At 35.1% G+C, this 20,400-nt stretch overlaps 1 protein-coding gene across 3 annotated transcripts in view; it reads left to right on the top strand.

Moving 5' to 3' along the window:
* Positions 1-20,400, top strand: part of LOC113228695 (stromal interaction molecule homolog) — a 100,239-nt gene that overhangs the window by 39,041 nt on the left and 40,798 nt on the right. For all 3 annotated transcript variants that reach the window (XM_026462052.1, XM_026462051.1, XM_026462053.1), the window contains exons 3-5: positions 7,646-7,765; positions 9,047-9,159; positions 14,089-14,204. In XM_026462052.1, the coding sequence (XP_026317837.1) occupies positions 7,646-7,765; positions 9,047-9,159; positions 14,089-14,204 (349 nt within the window). The remainder of the gene's footprint in view (positions 1-7,645; positions 7,766-9,046; positions 9,160-14,088; positions 14,205-20,400) is intronic.

Raw genomic sequence — 20,400 nt, 5'->3', positions numbered from 1 at the left:
CATTTTGTGTTTGATTTAAGGTTAAAGGAAAAATATTAATGCTGACTGTAGCTAGTTATAAAAACATAATCATAATTATTCGTTTCTTAACTATTTGTGATTGCCAGTTATGAATGAACACTTCGTATAAGGTTAAAGGAAAAATATTAATGCTGACTGTAGCTAGTTATAAAAACATAATCATAATTATTCGTTTCTTAACTATTTGTGATTGCCAGTTATGAATGAACACTTCGTATTCTTGTTTAAAAACCAGTTGTGAAAACAATAATAAAAAAGGGTTTTTCTTAACCAGTTAAGAAAACTTAGTTATGAAAGTGAACTAAAGGGGAAAAACAGCAAAACATCTAATTAAAAAAGCAATGGACTCACATTTCTTCGGTATATTCGGTAATTAAATATGTAATTTTGCAATTTTCGTCCATTATAACCAAAGCTCAAGTTAACTGGTCCATTTGAAGTGAAACAGTTGACGATATCCGTCAATTGTTTCGAACTCGGGCTAGCCAATCGGAGCGCAGTTGTCACAGTAATGATATGGCAGAATAGTTTTCAAACAAATTAAATGATATTTCGTCTCTATTTCTAGTTATATACACACATCAAAAGGATCAAGTGAATATTTTTGAAATAAAAATTATTTAAGCAATATTTACTAAATCCAGTCTTCCAGGACGACTTCTTACTTTAATGCTTATGTTTTATTTAACCGCTTACCCCTATATTTAATTAAAATAAACTAAAATTGATGTTTTTGCAAATTGTGGGAAAAAACTCAAATTAACGGCGTCAATTAAATGACAAGAAAATGGCGAAAATGATGATTTTGCTCATTTTTATTGTAAAGATAAGAAAATTAATAATCTGTATTTCCACCATTAACACGAATCACACAATTACAGCGATTTGGCATGCTTAAGATGAGTTCATCAAAATCACTTTGAGGAATGGCCGCCCATGTGTTTTGTAACAAGCCAAAATATTGTTGTAGAGTATGTACGGTATGCATACTCGGCACAGCTCTTCTTTGATGCATATCCCATGCGTGCTCAATTGGATTGAGGTCTGGCGATTGAGCAGGCCACGGCAGAACGTTGATACGAGCTTCGGCAAGAATGCGTGTTACGACTCTAGCCGTGTGTGGACGTGCGTTGTCATGCATTAGTTGAAATGAATCACCTAACTGGCCTCGCAAAGGGATGATAACATCTGAAACAATCCTCTCTGCGTAAACTTGAGCATTGAGGTTACCCCTGATCCAAATGAGATCGGTTCTTCCGCCGATCCAAATACCGGCCCATATCATCATTGTTCCCCCACCATATGGATGAACTTCCTGACAATATCTCAAACGTTCATGACGTCCAGATGTTCTCCAAACTCGAGTACGTCTTGTATCCGGTCTCATACCGAAGCGGGATTCATCCGAAAAGCACACATAGCGCCAGTCTTCTTCCTCCCAGTTTCTGTGTTCGCGAGCCCATCGTAAACGGGTCCTGCGATTGCAGTGTGCAATAGGTGGAACTCTGAGCGGCCTTCGGGATCGCAGACCCACTTCACGTAAACGATTTCGGATTGTTTGATCGCTTATTAGCAAGCCTGAGGAGCTGTGGAGCCTCGTAACCAACATCATGGCGGTCATGGTACGATTCCGTCGAGCAGTATTTTGGATATACCGGTCCTGTCTGCGAGTCGTGATTCGAGATCGTCCTCCATGTCGCTCGGCCACGCTGCCCGTCATGCGATAGCGCGTCCAGAGGAGACTTATGACGCTCTGTGTAGTGTTAAGAGTGAAAGCCACAGCACGTTGCCTGGAACCAGCTTCCAACATTCCGACGGCTCGCATCATCACTTCTCGGGTTAAATGATGTCGTCTCTCCATAATAATGTAAATTGTTTCGGTTCCGATGCAGATATTGTAATGATTTTGTCAAAACGCTATAACTCATTTTTATACAAAACCACATTGACAATCGATTTTCTTCTTATTATCGAATTTTAAACAATATTCCTTATTTAAATGTTAAAACTCACTAAAAAGTATCAATAGCGTTACAAAAAAGTTAATATAATTAACCCTAATTGCAGCAATACTCTTAAACGTACTTGATCCCTAGACACTTTTGATGTGTGTATGTATATACTCGATGATTTAGACATACGTCTGTGGTCACAGCTGATTGGTTTTCATTAATATTAGACAAACTGTTTGATGACTAAATACATCTCAGTCATTACAGGCACATGGGACTTGTAAACTTATGTCTCAGGGCGACAGATGCAGTAGCAGTGGCCCTCAGATCTTTGTGATTAAAAGCTCTTAGTGGCACTGGAGTGTGTTTACAATACTAACCGAGTCTCTCCACCTTTCGTCGTATTTTACGTTGATAGGTATAGGGTCCGAAGTAAGGGCAGAAATAAAATTAATACGCAATATGGGTAACTAGGCATACAGCACACACGACACACACGTAAGCAGCGACAAACATAAGAACGATATGTAGTTTTGGTAGAACCTTTAGCGACTGGTGAGAGGCGCCCGCGGCGCAGTGATGCACTCGCGCCGCTCGTTCAACCGCCGAGACCGGTTGAGACTATATATTTAAAAAGTCGGCGCTTGCATGTGTCCGTTTGTACGTACATTTTTTATTTGGTATAAAATGGTACAAATCTATGAAAATAATTTTAAATATTTCTGAAACCGTTTACATCATTTCAGTAGATCGCTACAGCACTGCAACTGTCATGGACAGGCGTGTCGCTTACCACTAGGCGCACGACTTGTTCGTCCCGTTACTTGGTATCATAAAAAAACTGATGTGACCTGTGAAGGACCCGTTAAGTTGATTTGTATGATCACGGCACCGCTTGTCTCCCACTTCCTAGCCTCAATAAAAAATGCTGCATCGCCTGATCGGTTGTGTAACAGTGATTAGTAAAGCTTTCTCGCTCACGCGTATAAGGCGCAACACGTGCCGAGTTGTTATCGTTTTTGGCCGACCACGTGCTTTAAAGGGGTCCGTTCATTGGCTAGTATGCCGACGGATGAATATAGATATAGACATCCCGCGAATATTAAGCTTGTGAAATATACAATGACCAGGACAGATCAAAAGCGTAACATTGTTAATTACACAATAAGATTACCTATTGTACTAGTTCAGCCAGCGCCGGTTACATTGTGCGGTTTTAAAGCAGTATACTCTGACATCAGCCTAACGCTCTGTCTAATAATAATGACATTAATATGCTTAACAACCACAACCAAGTCTAGTAACAGTACAGCTCCTTGAAGTGAAAGAGTTGATCCAGGAAAGTACTGCCACCTTATTTCTGCCGGCGTTGCAGATTTTGGGCGCTGGCAACTACAGGCACGTTGACCCTCAAGGTATTTGACATTTAAAGCAATATTTTAGTAGCCGTAGAGCTCCTTGTGAAAGAGTTCGTCAAAGCAGTAATGTGAGCATTACTGTGTTCCGGTTTTGAAAGGTAAGGGTGCTTGCTGGTGAAATCATGGGACTTGTCAACTTATGTCTGAGGGTGACGGGCGCAGTGGCAGTGCGCCTCAGATCTTTGCGATTTAAAGAGCTGAGTGGCACTGCAAAACTGTTATGGATAGGCGTGTAGCTTTCCATCAAGCGCACGACTTGTTCGTCTCGTCACTTAATATTATTAAAAAAAATAACCGAGCGTTACTGCAACTGTTATGGATAGGCGTATCGCTTGCCATCAAGCACACAACTTTTCTAAAGTCATTTTGTATCATAAGAAAAGTACCTGATTTCGAACAAAGAAATTTCTTGTACCACGAGGACCAAAATTCACTCTGAAGCACTACGCGAAATACCCAGACCAGAACCAATTTAGAACAGTTCATTTCCCAATTGGACCATCGAGATCATCTTCTGTCTCTGCCTGACCATCTGACATCGTCTCACACCAATTTGTTAATATAACGAAATGTTATTATTTACACATAGTTTTTCTACGCTGTTCTCTATCAGACGATATTGACACTTTTTACCTATGTAAACACGTTGCATGAGTCAGATTAATCTTATCGATGTCTGTATTATAGGCCAAAACAGTTCTGTTTTAGAGTACATAGAGGTACCTATAAATTCCTTATTTGTTCTCTATTAAGGTTTAAAATGAATAAAATTTCATATTATTTGGATTTGTTTTTGGTCTGTTGATGTTAGAAGGAGAAATATGATTTTTCTTTAGCCTTGATAGAAAGTTCTGGAACTAGAATCTCACACCTAGAGATATACAAACTGTAAACATTCTTAATTTGAATTTTGACTTTCGTGGTTGTTCCCGATGTTTCGGAACGGTTGCACGCTCCATGGTCACTGGTTGATTGGCCAGCGGCAGATGACAGCTTTAAGAAACAGACAAAATTGTCTACTCAGTCTGGAACACAAAAAGGAAATCGTACTGTGGTAGTCAGAAGCATATAATTGTTATAGTCATTCTTTATTTAAAATTGTAATGTTATGCCGTTAGAGTTTATATTGACTGTTTTAAAATTGACATTAACAGTGAATGTTTACATAAAGCCTCGTAATACGTGATTTTCTTTACAATTGGGTTTTCAAAACGCTCGTTTTCATATTGAAATGAAAGATGTTTCTTACATGTTTAATCAGTCTAAAATGATCCATGTACAATTTAATTCTGGCTTTGATCCCATTGTCTAGTCTATTATAGTATACCCAGTCTACATGTGAGTTTAATGTATTAATTTAAAAAGACATAGGGATAAAGACGTTTGTAACAAATGTTTTGTGCAAATGGTAACTTTGAATGCGGCAAATATTTTCAATACATAATTCCTGCACTCTTTGTTGTTTCTTTGTGTATAAGTATAATAGGGTTTATTTCGAGGACACTGCCATACATTGAATTATTCGTTTTCACAATTTGTCACAACTCTACGAGCGGTAACACACCAACATCCAATCTATCATCGAACCATTATAATATAAATATAATGAAACAAAAGTTTCACACTTCTGCGTGTACTAACTAGGATTACAAAAATCCGTGGTAGTGACCCGGCCAGTTCTTGCAGGTAGTCTCGATCTAGATGATTGAAATAAATATTGTAAATGATAATGTGTACAAATGTTAATTTACAAAGATCAACCCCTATAGTTTCTTGGTTATTTTTCTCAGGGGAATCTGTCTTACGAATGAGCAGTAGTCAATGCTCATCTGTATACATTTTGGAATGCCCCCAGTCGGAATGAGTAAGTCCATTATACGATGCACCATCGAACGATGGTTTGATCGATCGATATTCGTCGATAATCCAATATTACCTTGGTATATCCAATAGTACCTACCAAAAACAATGGTATAAAAACGCAGGTACAATACTATAAAACACTCCCTAAATTAAATTATGGATGAATATAAAGTAGACACTTACTCCGAAAGGGCTCGTATTTCATATATAAATTGCTGCTTTATTAGCAGTTAGGTTCACATGATTAAAAGACACGTCCTTTCTCTTCGAGAATTTGATGAGACTGACGACGGAACGAAGCAAAGTAAAAATGACGAAGGAAAAGAATTAGATAGCGATTCAAAATTTCAAAAGTTAGTGGCCAGGAACCAGACAACAGGGCGGGACAGAAGACAGGGCGATAAAAAGCTGGGATGACGATGAAAGAGATGTCGATACAATCAATCGATCGGTTGGTTTGGTAACATTGGCTTATCGACGAATATCGATCGATCACACCATCGTTCGATGGTGCATCGTATAATGGACTTACTCATTCTGACTCTGGGCATTCCAAAATGTATACAGATGAGCATTGACTACTGCTCATTCGTAAGACAGATTCCCCTAAGAAGAATGAGCAAGAAGCTATAGGAGTTGATCTTTGTAAATAAACATTTGTACACATTATCATTTACTATATTTATTTCAATCATCTAGATCGAAACTACCTGCAAGAACGGACCGAGTCACTACCACGGATTTTTGTAATCCTAATTCACGCAGAAGTGTGAAGCTTTTGTTTCACTATATTTTTTTTATATTTTATGCCAATTATGGATATCATCCAAAATGTTATTACAGAAGCGTATACCTACATTGCCCCTTAAATGAATATGTGACTTCGTGAAGACGACTGTCAAAAATAGCCAGTGTATGTTCATTCCTCGTATTAATGAATGTTATGTCTGTCACTATATTTCATGAAAAAATTACTGTTCTCTTAAAATAAAATACATTTTCATAAATTTACTGTAACGCTAGTGTAAGAACGTTAATTTCTTTAAATTCTTTATCAAAGAGACTCTTGGAACCAGATTGTAAAATTGCCCTAGCCGCACGTTTTTGCAGGACAAAGATTTTATTAATATCGGCAGCATTACCCCAATGCAAAATGCCGTGCGTTCTCAAAGTCTCGAAGTGGCTAAAGTTAAACAATCTAACGGTTTCTACGGCTTTACCATCGATCGACTGTAGATTGGTTGGTGTGGTAACACCCTAATGTAAACGTGAGCAACGGCTAACAATAAACAATAAACAATCTTTTCTTGAAAATTATTTCTTACATCATTCTTAAATAATCTCAGTGCAGAGTACTAAAAAACCGACCTCAAGAATTCGTGGATTTACATCTGTTTGCCAAGTTATTGAAATCGGTTACCGAAATGTGCACGAAACCGGGTTTTTCCCCTAGATTGCCACCCTAAGAGGTGGAATATGTTCTTTTTCTCGAATTTAAATGGGACTAATACTTTATCCAACAAAACAAGATTCATCAAAATCGGTTCAGAAATGCCGAAGTTATCGTGAAAAGAAATGACGTGCTCTTGACTGTATCTGAGCGGTTTGGTAGTTTAGTAAGAGTACGTTCGTTTCTAAATTCTCAAAATGAAGAGGTCGACTACTAGAATCCACGTAATAGTAGTAGCAGTAGAGTGCAAGAGTTCGTCTAGGCAAATACAGCCACCTTACTTATTTCAGCCGTTATTGCATTGATGGACTTGTCAACTTACGTCTCAAGCTGACGGGCGTAATGGTAGTCCCCCCCAAATTTCTACGCTTTGAAGCTCTGAAGGTCACCGTTTATGGGAAAATGGCGAACCATCATAATCCTATTCATACGAGTTCCGAACTTAGACTTGGTTATGATGGTTTCAGTCGAATTTCACGAATATGCAATCTTAGCCTCAGGGTGACCGATGCAGTAGTTGTGTCCCTCAGATCTTTACGATTTAAAGCTCTGAGTGGCATTGCAACTGCTATGGACAGACGTGTCGCTTAACACCAGGCGCACGACTTATTCGTCCTGTCACTTGATATCACGAAAAAAACCTTAAAAAGGTCCAACAAGTTGGTCTGATAATGGAACTTTAAATGATCTAAAGTAGTATATTATGAAACCTGGTGATAACAGATGGAGTAAGGCGGCAATACGGAATAGTACTTAATCAGAAAAAAACTAACTTTTGGACAAATTCATGCAAGAATTTTTGTATGAAAACCATAGCTTGCCACCTTAACGGAAAATTTCAATAAAAATTGTTACGTTTAATGCAATATTCTCGTATCAACTATTCCATAATATTAAAGTTAATGTATACACAGTTTTCATGTAGGCTTATTGCATTCCAGTTCCTCCGCGAAGAGCTGCAATACGACAGCGGGTACGAGAAGCGCCAGCGCGCCTTCCATCACAACGACGACATGCACATATCCGTCAAGGAGCTTTGGGAAGCGTGGTTACGCTCCGAGGTATGTTTTAACATCTTCTACCAATGTCTTTGTTTACCTACGAATGTCCTTCATTCACCGAATAAACCTTTTTCATTTAATATTATATTGTAACACAAAAGCAAGTGTGAGAAGTGCCTCTAAACGTGCTCGCGGTGGTCATACGAATGACATCGAATTCCATTCTTAAATGTAACATGTGTATTGCACTTGGAATAAATTTCAGCTATAGTCTGTCTTTTTTGAAGACGGATTAAAATGACAGCTGTGTTGCCCGCTTGCGGGCAGCTAGTGATTGCAGTCGATAAATATACTATCGACTGAATATTGGTCACGCTTATGCAATAAATAGAAGAACTTGTATCATTTCAATCATCTTCGACCCATTATTCATCCAATTATTGAGCACGAGTTCATTTAAATTGTCATTTTATGTAAGTTGATACATACATACACTGTATTTCAAACTATTTTTATATATGAAAAATACAAAGATACTCGTTTTTTCAAGTTTTTAATTTTAATTCAATTTAGATTATCAAATCCGGTTATTCTTCTTAAAATGTGTATGAATAAAAATTGATCTCGATACTACAATTAGAACGTCGTAACATGCACAATTCAGTCATTGTTGGCAAAATTTTATCTTCTTTCACAATCTATCGATAAAAATATTGACAACAACTACCTACATAACTATTTAAAATTTTATGAAAACTTGCAACCCTACAATGTCATTTTATTCCGTCTTAAAAAAAGACTGACTATAGATATCTTAATTATTCTGTTACACAGATGTTATGTTGCTATTGAAAAACCCGAATCATATCAAATCATTTATTGCTTTAAATGTCGTAAGTACGTACAATACTAGATGGTAATATTTACAGAATAATGTATCGCCATTTCTGACATGCAATATATATAATAACAGTCAATGCAACATGCTGTGTAATGACTAATATAAGCATGCTAAATTAAAAAGCTGTGTCTCTAATTAATTACATTTTACGTTATATATAAGTACAATTAATAATTTTAAATAATTGTTTTTTACATAATACTATGTCACTTAAAACCTTTTCTTAAATTATTAGTCAAATTATGAACTTACATTAATTATAAATATGAAAATAGCAATATAATTTACTTATTTAAAATTTCATTTACACTGTAATATGTTTTTTCTTTCAACCACTGTTTTAATAAACACTTAAACCTATTTAGTGGTTGTGATTTTAGTGAATTTTGGTGAACCGATAGGAGTACATTTGTGCGCTACCATATCATATCTTGTTACAGGTCCACAACTGGACGGTGGAGCAGACGGTGGAATGGCTTTCGCAGTCAGTGGATCTGCCGCAGTACAAAACGCTCTTCCTCCAACACAAAGTGACTGGAGCTACATTGCCCAGGTACCTAATTATAATTATGGGATGTGCACGCCACTGTAATCGTCCTAATGATTTGGTTTTTCCTAAAACAGGTTAAGTCTTCGCTACCAACTTGATGCGGTTGGATTTCTGTGACTTCCAGGAATCGGTCCTGCTCAATATGGCACATATTGTTCGCCGGTTCTTGAACCGGAGTCCCTGAGCCTGGCCGACTGTGCCATTGCCGGGGAATACCGTCTCTCTCATAAAAAATTTAAAGTTAATCTTTTAGAAGCGAGAGTCTAAAATAGATATCGAAAATAATAATAATAATAAGAAATCACACGTCAAAAATAAAGTAAATGTTTTATTCGAATAAAATGAATTTAAATAAAATAAAACTTCTCGGACCTCTCTAGAGAAAGTAAAAACAATAATAGTAATTGTTAATTAAATTGAAAATAAAATTTTTAAAAGCCACAATAGAGACGCGAAACTATAACAGATAATCGAAATAATAATAAATAAAAAAATATAACATTTAAATATTTCTATGCATCCGGCCGGGAAAACAAAAAGAAATCATACCGTAACACAAAACCTTTAAAAATTAAATTTCGCAAAAATAATAAATAACATTCATTTATTTCGGGTTACAGTGAATAAGTAAATTTTACTAAAAAGAACACCTGTGGGTAAATTTAAAACGTGGCGGCGACATAACAAAAACCTTATCAGGTTTATTCATTAGCTAGTAGGCCATTGATGAAACGAGACTATAAAATAAATAATAATTACAATGGGCCTCTGTGTAATACAAAATAAAATCAGCCGTTCCATACTAGATATTTATACCTACTCCCTCTTAAATGTATCATTGGCTGTGATGACATTTTTATTAGACAAACTTGTCACAAAATAACTAACTACTGTAATAAAGAGTCCGTACATCTCCATCTATTTTATAACAGTTTTGCGTCAACCAAAATATTAAGTGTATAATAAAACGTATTTTACGTTATGTTTGCAAGAGACTGGAATCTAAAGCAGTAACTGATGTTATAATCAGTAATCGGAATTAGAGAGAGTTAATATAACTCATTGACCTACCAACAAATGAACGTCGGGTTTGCGCTAAAAAGTGTCCGCACCTATAGGGCGTTAAAATCGCATACAGAGCGTCAATCGCGCAACATTCTTCGTTTATTCAACTGTCAGCGCGGTTGTCAATCATGCAGTACTATATAATAATAAGTTGTAAAAATTACTGCAGTAAAGTGTAAATACAGGATCTTGTATCATATTTTCACTAAACAAATACATTGTACATACATATGTATTTAGTTTATGTATAAATGAATCGAAAATATAAATTACAAAAGCAAACAAAATAATCAAATAGCTAACTGTCCTTTTTCTACACATTGCATACGCAAAAGATAGAAAGACACCCATTACGTCAATTTCAAACTTCTTGGTCATTTTCAATAGTTCGAACCACAATCTATTGAAATATTTAGAACAAAGAAACTATAGAGTCGATTTGATTTTAATCTTATTTATAAAATTATTTTTTATTGAACGTTACCAATAACTAACAAAATATTATTGTAATCGTTTTACGGCTTGGGATTACTTACCAGAAGTCAGAAAATACATTTGCCCGAAATAACGTTAGCTCGAATTTTCATAATGTCAAATGTATTTTTTTAGGAATATTACAATCCAAAGTTCATTTTGTCTTTGTGAAAAGCATCAAAATTACTTGAAAGTGTATTATAAATCGGTTTTCGAAATTACAGATAAATGAGTTTACATTTAGTTGGAATATTGGTACGTTGCTTATAGTACATGCTTATTTTCACATTTTTAATATTTGTATGTATGTATCTGCCCAACTCTTTATTATTCCTTTAAGAGAATTTGTACAAAACTCGACATAATAATACATATAAAAATTAATTAATATTTACTATAAAGGCAGCTCCATTACTCTTGTGTTCAAGTAGTTTTCAGTCGAAGCTAAATATGGTGCATTTTGTTAAATTTCCAGTAGAAGCTGAATATGGTTTTTTTGGACCCTTAAATTGTTGCAAGCAAAATTAGACAGTAATGACGTCACAATATAAATTAAATATTTTTTTTTACATTTTGTTACATGTCACAACGTTTGTATCGGTTAACTTCGTACATTTTTTTCGTGGTTTTTGTATTAGACCCGATGTCCATTTGTTGGTAGGTCAATGATATAGCTAAAATAAATAATAACGTGGACATTCCCTTCTACAGACCCGGGACTTCTCGGAACTGATTATATTTGAATATGCCTATTATTTATTGAAATTTGAGAACATTGGCGACACATTAGCACCTAAAGTATGAAATGTACTAATATGATACTAAAAATGTCCATACAAAATTAGATTACGGTTATAGCCGTACTGCCCATTCGCGTAGAACATTCAGCATACCATAGCTTCGGTTACGGTAGGAACCGAACTACGGGATGCACAGTACTGTTACAGTGTACAACATTTTTACTATTACCTATGCTACTACTATATACATACATATATACATACTACGAGTATCACAGTGGTGTGAATATTTACAGTTTGACCCGTCCTGTGTTATTGTATCGTATATTATAACAGAGCAAAGGCGGTGCGAGTATAGCAGTGATACGGCAGTGCTATGGATAGAAAAATAATATTGTAGTTATGTTTCTGTAGCTACTGACGTATTTAAATAATTCATCCGTTTAAAAAATAAACATGAGTCAATCTATATTTAGAAATGTTTACAAATTAAACAGTAAAAAAAAATTTTTTTATACGCATCGATGACGAAATATGTATGTCCATACTATGAAAACGTTCATACTTTAGGTAAATTAACCTCCTCAATTCCGATCACGACATATACACATCAAAAGTGTATAGGGATCAAACACGTTTTTGCCAATTACTGAAAATCATTTAAGTTAATTTCTTTCATCAATCATTTAAAATAAATAATTTAATATAGATATTTTTGTATACATACTTTTATTTAATTTTAATTGGACATTCTAATATTTAAAAAAAATCCTTGATTCGTAGACATTTTTTATGTGTGTATTAACACTCCTTACCACATATATTATATTGTTCTTTACAAAAGATACACTTAGGAAATGAAACTATTTTTCCGGATTTAAGTCGCGTATATTTGTTTTTTCAAACAAACCGACGTTTCGGACCCTTTACAGGTTCCATGGTCACGGTTGACTGGAAACCTAAGAACTCGATACACTATTAAAATATTATATTGTACAATAATACAATACAATACATATATTATAGAATGAAAACTGTTGTTCTACGACTTAGAAATTCACCCTTTTTTCTTATCAGATAAGTCTGGTAAATCGAAATATAATTAAATAATTAAGTTCGTTATTATGATGTGAATGCTTCAAAGCACATAAAGCTATATACACTTTTGTTCGAATATCGCCTCCAATGCAACAGAACAAGTTCCGTATTTTTTTTATAAGATGTTTTTGACCTTCGGTCAATGTGTAACTTGATGTGATGCCGTCTTTACATTAAAAACAAACTAGAAGAAATTGGTTGTATTTAATTCAATCATAAATAATGATCACTAATTACAGGTTTGTTACCAACAGAAGTATTTAATGAAAAATAATGTAATCTAAAAAATATGTCTTGACAAAACATTTATCGATGACTTATTTACTCAATGAGAATAGAGAAGGCGTAAATGAAATTAATCTTCATGTGACAGACATTGACTTACAATTAAAATAAAGTCAATGGTGACAGATAACCTTGTAAGTGTATAGAGATCGATTACGAAATTTTTTTCTTTGTCGTATTCATTAGTTTTGTTACTATTGTTTTAAAATAAGTGAAGTTGACTCAGTTGTATATAATACTATAGTTGGTTGCTATGTTGTTTTTGTTTAAATTGATTTCTCGTACAAAAATAATGAAATGTTTTAATACTTATACTCGTTAATGACTTACACACAACAGAAATCTTTAAGTCCTTAAAAAAGTCCATATTACAAATCAATATTAATTTACAGTAAAATTATTAATAGTATAATATATTAGATGAATCCTGAGACTGATCCCCGACTTATATTTATATATATATATATATATATATATGATCTCTAGCAAAATTATCTCGATGTATTGTATGATGAAGATGAAGTTTATATTTGGTCCTAGGTCATACAAAATAGTTTATAATATACATTTTCATGGTGGAATGAATATTACTAGTTAATATAAAACAAACGAGATTTTAGTACAATTTGCTTAATCTGCCAGGATCTATGTGATATTATAATTATATTATTGCCGGATTCGGACCGACGTCTTCTAACAAACCGTACCAGACACTATGCCAACTAAGCCACGGAACGAACCAGTAAAGTGCTTGTTGTCAGATCTTTGTTTCTTGTTTTTAGCGACTTTTTAGCCGTAGCGCCATATATGAGAAATCTATGAAAGTATTTCGTCAAGTGTTCGATCTTTGTGTTAATAATTATACAAACTAGTGGAGTAATTTCAATATGGTAGTGAAACATCCTGGCATTCAATAAAACACTTGATCTATGTGGTATTCTTATTGTCTTGTTACAACACTATGTGACTATTTCTCAAAATATATGGACATTTACAAAAAAAAAATGGTTGAGCGCCGAAATTTTAACCAAAAGTAAAACCAAAAGAAAAACATGTTAGTTTTTAATACTACGAAGAACGAAAAGTGTAACCTTATTATTTCATTAATTATGTTAACTTTTTCATAACAATGTTTATTACTCTTCTTACAAAAATAAATTGCATGCATAACATTAATAATAGAAACTAAATAAAAAAAAATAAGTCAGCCACAGAGACCTATGAAGCTACGTTGTCCACATATGTTATAGAATACCGTATATGTCCTCAGGTTAGCCGTAAACAACATGCAGTACCTAAGCAACGTCCTGGGCATCAAGGACCCCATTCACAAGCAGAAGTTGGCATTAAAAGCAATGGACGTTGTCCTCTTCGGGCCCCCCAAAGGTAAGTTCACTTTCGATCGTAGCATGTTGGGGAGTTATAAATTAGCGTGGCTCTTCGTTTATGGCCCATTATCCTGTTCAATTTAGACTATTTATTTGCCGGAATGCAGTAGAGAATCCCAACTAACACATGGCCTCAAAGTCTAAAGCTGTTAGGCATTTTTTAAATGATTATAAATGTGTCGATCATTATAAAAGTGGTTTAAGTCAATATTTTAAAACACATTTTTTTTGCTTAAAAGTTTCACATTTAGTAATATCCTTCATTATAAAAGTGAAGCAACTCCAATAATTGCACTAACATCACACAGATGGCATTACTTGTTTACTCAGAAAAACTAAAATTACTACACATTAATTTGCTAAAAGATCATTATTTCAAAATTTAATTACACAAGGACTTAATTCACATTTACAATGAACGACATAAATATCAGAAATGCAGTATCTAGTTGCGCTATATGTTTGTGATAAAGTAGTAAACAACAAAGTAAGAACTTTCACCGACTGTCGACTGCAATAAAAAAATATTCGCTTTTTAAAATGACATTCATGAATTATGACCACTTTCAAAAATTACACATTTCTAAAATATCCACTTGCAATGACCATTTTCTAAATTCAAAACTTTTATTTCAGACCTAATCCGTATTTTATTAGTTACTCAAATATAGCCTATTAGTAAAGACATTATCATGTATTACATTAAATTATATCGACGACTCTGAAAACGTAAAACGTCTAACGTGCACTTGGAAAATATTCAGAAAAGCGATTTAAAGTAATTTTTTAAGAAAAAAAAACCATAACTAATAATTTTGTTTGTTATAATGTGGAAAAGCGGAAACTCTAGTTTTCCATATTATAATTGAATTTGTGTTTGTGTGGTGTGGTCAGTGTTTGTGTTGTGTTAAAGTGGTTACCATATTGTAATGTTATCTAATTTTCGTAACACACCAAATTTGAAATCGATCAAACAAATTGAAGTAAAATTATAAATAATGGGTAAGGGAGCTGGTGAAATTACAGGCACATGGGACTTGTTTAATTATGTCTCAGGATGACGGGCGCAGTGGCAGTGCCGGTCAGAACTTTGCTATCTAAAGCTCGTACAATGTAGCTGCTACGCTTACCACCAGGCGCATGTAAATCGCGTATATTCCGTTTTTCAACCATACCAACGTTTCGGGCACTTTTCAGGTCCCATGAGACCTATAAGAATATGGGATTTCGTCGCCTTACTTTCTCCAACTCGTATCTTAAAGCATAAAGTTACTGAAATGCAAAAAATGGATTGTATATACAAATGTTGCAGGCTGATTTCATAGCACATTTCCTTCATATTCACATACTGGCTTTTACCTATTTTTTAAAGTAATGCCTCCAAATTAACACCCTTGATAAGAAATTTATAATAAATAGAAAGTCTTGCGATCTCCTGAATAATCACTTTTTATTTAATAGTTTATTGTACAAGAAAAAATACAAACGGAAGGTTCTGCTTATTTCTAACAAAAATTTCTCCCTGCAGACCTAAATATAGAATACTATAACTAAAAGAACGTGCTTACGTGCACAACAAAACAAAACAAAATAATATAAAAACAATATAATAATATTAAATTATTATAAACTATATAAGTATTTTGATGAATACATATTTCGTAATATACTACCTAAGATATATATGGAATAGTAGATAAATAATTCTCTTTAACTCTCACTTTAAAAATAACTAACGATTTACTTTCGTGAACAGTAATAGGAAGTGCATTCCAAAGTCTGACCGCATGAACAGTGCAGGACTGAGAATAGAAACCGGAATTGAATGATGGGAAAGATGACTGGGACTTAACAAAAGAGCGACAGGGTCATGTAAAATCTAGGGTCGGCGGACTAAAACACACAAGTCGAAAAATGCTTCATTTTTTGATATATAATTCTATATTTTTTGTGTTGTGTATAATGTTGGAAGATGTGAAGAGAATGAATGACAAATTTGATGAAGACGCCACTAGAATTTTAGATACAAATTAATGAAATAATAAATGATTTGACTTTTGTGCTTCAGTCGGTAAATGTATTAATTTAAATGAATGATGTTGGTTTTTGACTATTTGCTGTAGTCCGCTGACCGTAGATTATTAAGAACGGACACAATATGCAAATTCCTTCGGCGATGGATAGGAAGCCATTTGAGCTGACTGCAGAAATGTGAAATTCGGTCATATTTACGAGGCCCACAGATAAACCTTATACATAGATTTTGCAATCGTTCAAGCTTGTGTAGCAGATCTTCAGTAGCATCCAAATAGCAGGAATCAGCATAGTCTAAGAAGGGCAAAATAAGAGATTGGGCTAAATCTAAAACTCGTAAAAGTAAGGCATCGATTTGTAGCTGTATGTCTAACGGCGGGCACAGAGCCAGCGTCCCTTAGATGACTATTAACATTATCATAGACCAAAATCCATACTTACAGATCGTAACTCTTAAATAGGTCAAAATTCCGTCTTATATCTAGACGCTTGGCGCTGATCAATAGCCTGGAAGTACTTTATATTATGTGAATGGCCGTGGATTTCAATTCATTCCTCTTTAATGTGAAATATAAGAAGTTAGTTTTTTTTTCTTGTAATATTATTCAAATATTAATCTGCTTCTTCTTCTTTTAAATGCTATGGCCCCATCGAAATAATCGATGAATTCGCCAATGTCAAGTAAAAGTAACTATGTACGGTAGTTTTGCAAAAATAATATCTCCGTCTTCTTTTAAATGTTATGTCCCTATCGAAATAATCGATGACTTCGCCAATGTCAAGTAAAAACGATTATATGCGGTAGTTTTATAAAAATATAAAAATTATGGCGGACGCCATTACCAAGGCCTCCCAACTCCAAACAACCCAATATTAATGATGAGCTAAAATAATTTTCTGAACTTTGACAAATTTACGTGTCAATAGATTGTGTGTTACAAAGTTAAGTTTTAAATTAACGCCCCCTAATATGGGGAGATGGAGCTAATCCTAAACAAAATAAAAGAATAGTCTGCACTATCCATAAAGAACCTGTGCAATAAGCGCCATCTAGTTGATTTGTTTGTTATCACTAGGAATTAGAGTAGCTTTGATAAATTGCAGCTTGTCAACGTAAAACAAATTAGTTACAAAAATAAGTATTTGGTGCTCATCGCGACATCTGTTGTACTATTAGGTAGTAAATACCCGCCTACGCTGTCTTGTATTGCGATTAGCAGTCCTATTAAGTTATTGGTATGTAAAATTTATTTGGCTAATTTTCAAATCCCTCATTATCGTCTACATAATATGCATTTCATGGGGTTACGCCACTTTGCGCTGATTGCCTCATTTATGATTGGTATCTACGTATGATTTCTGACTTCAAGCTATAGTAGGAGTAGAGCTCCTTGTGAAAGAGTTCATCCAGGGAAGTACTACCACCTTACCAATTTCTGCCACCAATAGGTAATGTTATCATTACTACGTTCCGGTTTGAAAGGGTAAGGGCGCTGGTGAAATTACAGTCACATCGGTCTTGTTAAATTATGTCTCAGGGTGAGTGACGCAGCGGCAGTGCCCCTTAGAACTTTGTAGGTTAAAGCTCTGAGTGGGACTGCAACTGTTATGGACAGACGTGTCGCTTACCACCAGGCGCACGACTTGTTCATCCCGTCACTTCGTATCATAAAAAGTAAAACAGTAATATGAGCATAACCACGTTCCTGTTTTCAAGGGTAAGGTTGCTAATAAACTACAGCCACATAGAACTTTTCAATTGTATGTGTCAGATTGCAGTGGCAGTGCAGATGTAAAGCACTAAGTGACACTGCAACTGGTACAGGTAGTCGTGTCGCTTACCACCCGGTGCACGAGTTATTCGCCCCTTTACTTTATGTCATTTAAAAGCTGGAGTAACAAATAAGTCAAGGGCGAGTACGTGATCCAGTTCTCTATTCAATTACAACGTGCCTACAAAACGCGGTAATTTGCAAAAGCACGTCAATTGTTTTATCTCAATAATTCAAATGATTTTTATAATTATTCAAACCACGCAATGCTATATTAATTACTATTAAGACTGCGGAAAACCGATTGCTTGATAATATAGTGGAACTTGCTTATCAGTGTCCTGTCAAGGGCACATCAAGTTTGACTCTATGGACCGTTCCTATTTTAAGCATCATAGAGTTGAATTTATTGCAGCATTTTCGCGTTCCGTAAAAAAATTGTGATTAACTCTATAGTCTGTCTTTTTTGAAGACGGAGTAAAGTGTCAAAAAAAATTTAAATTTAAAAAAGTTTAAATAGTCATCTAGCTGTTGTCGACAGTTTTATCGATAGATTGTGAAAGTAGGTAAAATTTTTCCAAAAATGTCTGAATTGTGAATGTTACGACGTGCTAGTGATTACTAATCGCGTTATTGTATTCTTTATTCTTATTTTGACAATTTGTTTAACATTATCAAAATCAATTTTCTTAGTCATACATATTTTTAACACCGACAAGCGGATTTTTTTTACGTATGTTAAATTAAAATGAAAAACTTTAAAATACGTCTTCTATTTGTATTTTTAATAGACATATTCTAAATTTAGTGTATGTATGAATTAATTTTCATAAATTAACAATTCAAATTAACCTGTGCCCAGAATGCATAATGGGCCGATGATGAATCAAACGAAATAACTTCGGCTAAGCATAACCAGCATTCAGCCGATAGTCGATAGAATATTTATCGACTGCAATCACTAGCTGCTTGCAAGCGGGCAACACTTTTGCGCTATGAACTCTCATTTTACTCCATCTTCAAAAATACGGAATATATGGCGCAAAGCTTGTGATGATAAGGAGGAAAATTGTCATGTTTACTTAACTTACTCCGCTGGCTCAGCATCCCGAAGTTGGTCTTGGCCTCCGATACGAGTTGGTGCCAGCGCGCCCTGTCTAGTGAGATCTCTTCACAGTTCCTTGGTTGCAGGACGCGGAGGTCTTTTTCCACTTCGTCCCTCCATCGGTATTTGGGCCGATCAACCGGTCGTCGACCACTAGAACATCTCTTGTAGGCCCCATTTCACCGCTTTACAAGCTTGGCATCCTTTCAAGAAGTCCGTGCCAACTGAGTCTTGCGGACTTGATTTCTTCCATGGTATCTTAGGATAATTCTCTACCATAGTCAAAAACTCATCTGCGTAGCGACATAATAATTGCCATTACTGGTTTTTTTTTTAGTTTTCGTGTCAATAAGGCTGCTAACAGATTGACTGCATGTTTGCTGTTAATGCGTGAAGCCTAAGTCGTGGTATTGACTGCATGAAGTTCATTTACTACTTCGCGCATTAACTGCATGCAGTCGATCTCGTCTGCGACTGCATGCAGTTAATTCGCGAAGTCGTTATCAACCGAGGTCTCGGATAACGACTTCATGCTTTAACTGCATGCACAGTCGAAACCAACTCCATGCAGTCGAGATCGATTGTTCAAAGATCTGTCAAAAGTATACTAAATGTGCCCGTCATGCTACATTTGGCATTTGTGTGCGCGACGACTTTAATTAGGTACGTAACGTTGATGCTCGCGCGCATAGAGATTGCTTGTCGTGACGTAATTTTACAAAAAAACATACAGTTTAGAAAAGCAGTAATTTTACCTTCAGACATGAGCCAAGCATACAGTCCGTACGTTTCTGATGTACGGTACGTTCTAGTAACTGCTGACGACGATCGGCAGCAGAATTTACAATAATTTAGTGAGATCGAACGATCTCCGTTACGATTAGCACTAGGACAGTAAATAAGGAAGTATCGTCGTTAATCCTTGGTAGGACCAATAATAGAAACGAACCTATTTAAATATATTTCTGCAGATCTGAGTGTTCTGGGTCACGGTAACACCGAAGTCGGCATTTCCAATACAATGAGATAGCCCAGACAACTGCGCCGTTGTGTATCATTTCGGTTCCCTCTATATTTATTTATTATTAAATAATAACATTTATTGTTTAGTATTTTTCTCAACCCACACAAAACGCAACTCAAACGCATTCGTGTTACCATCTGGCAACACTCTCTCAACCCTCTCATTCGCTACCCTCTAACCTAAACTCGTTCTAGTTCAAAAACTTGAGGCATCAAGTGTACGCGAGTGATACTCAAATTAATTTATAAAAGGCTCATTC

Source organism: Hyposmocoma kahamanoa, unplaced genomic scaffold, assembly GCF_003589595.1.
Source record: "Hyposmocoma kahamanoa isolate Upper Pololo Valley unplaced genomic scaffold, ASM358959v1 237, whole genome shotgun sequence".
NCBI lineage: Eukaryota > Metazoa > Arthropoda > Insecta > Lepidoptera > Cosmopterigidae > Hyposmocoma > Hyposmocoma kahamanoa.
This window is presented reverse-complemented; position numbering and strand designations above follow the sequence as displayed.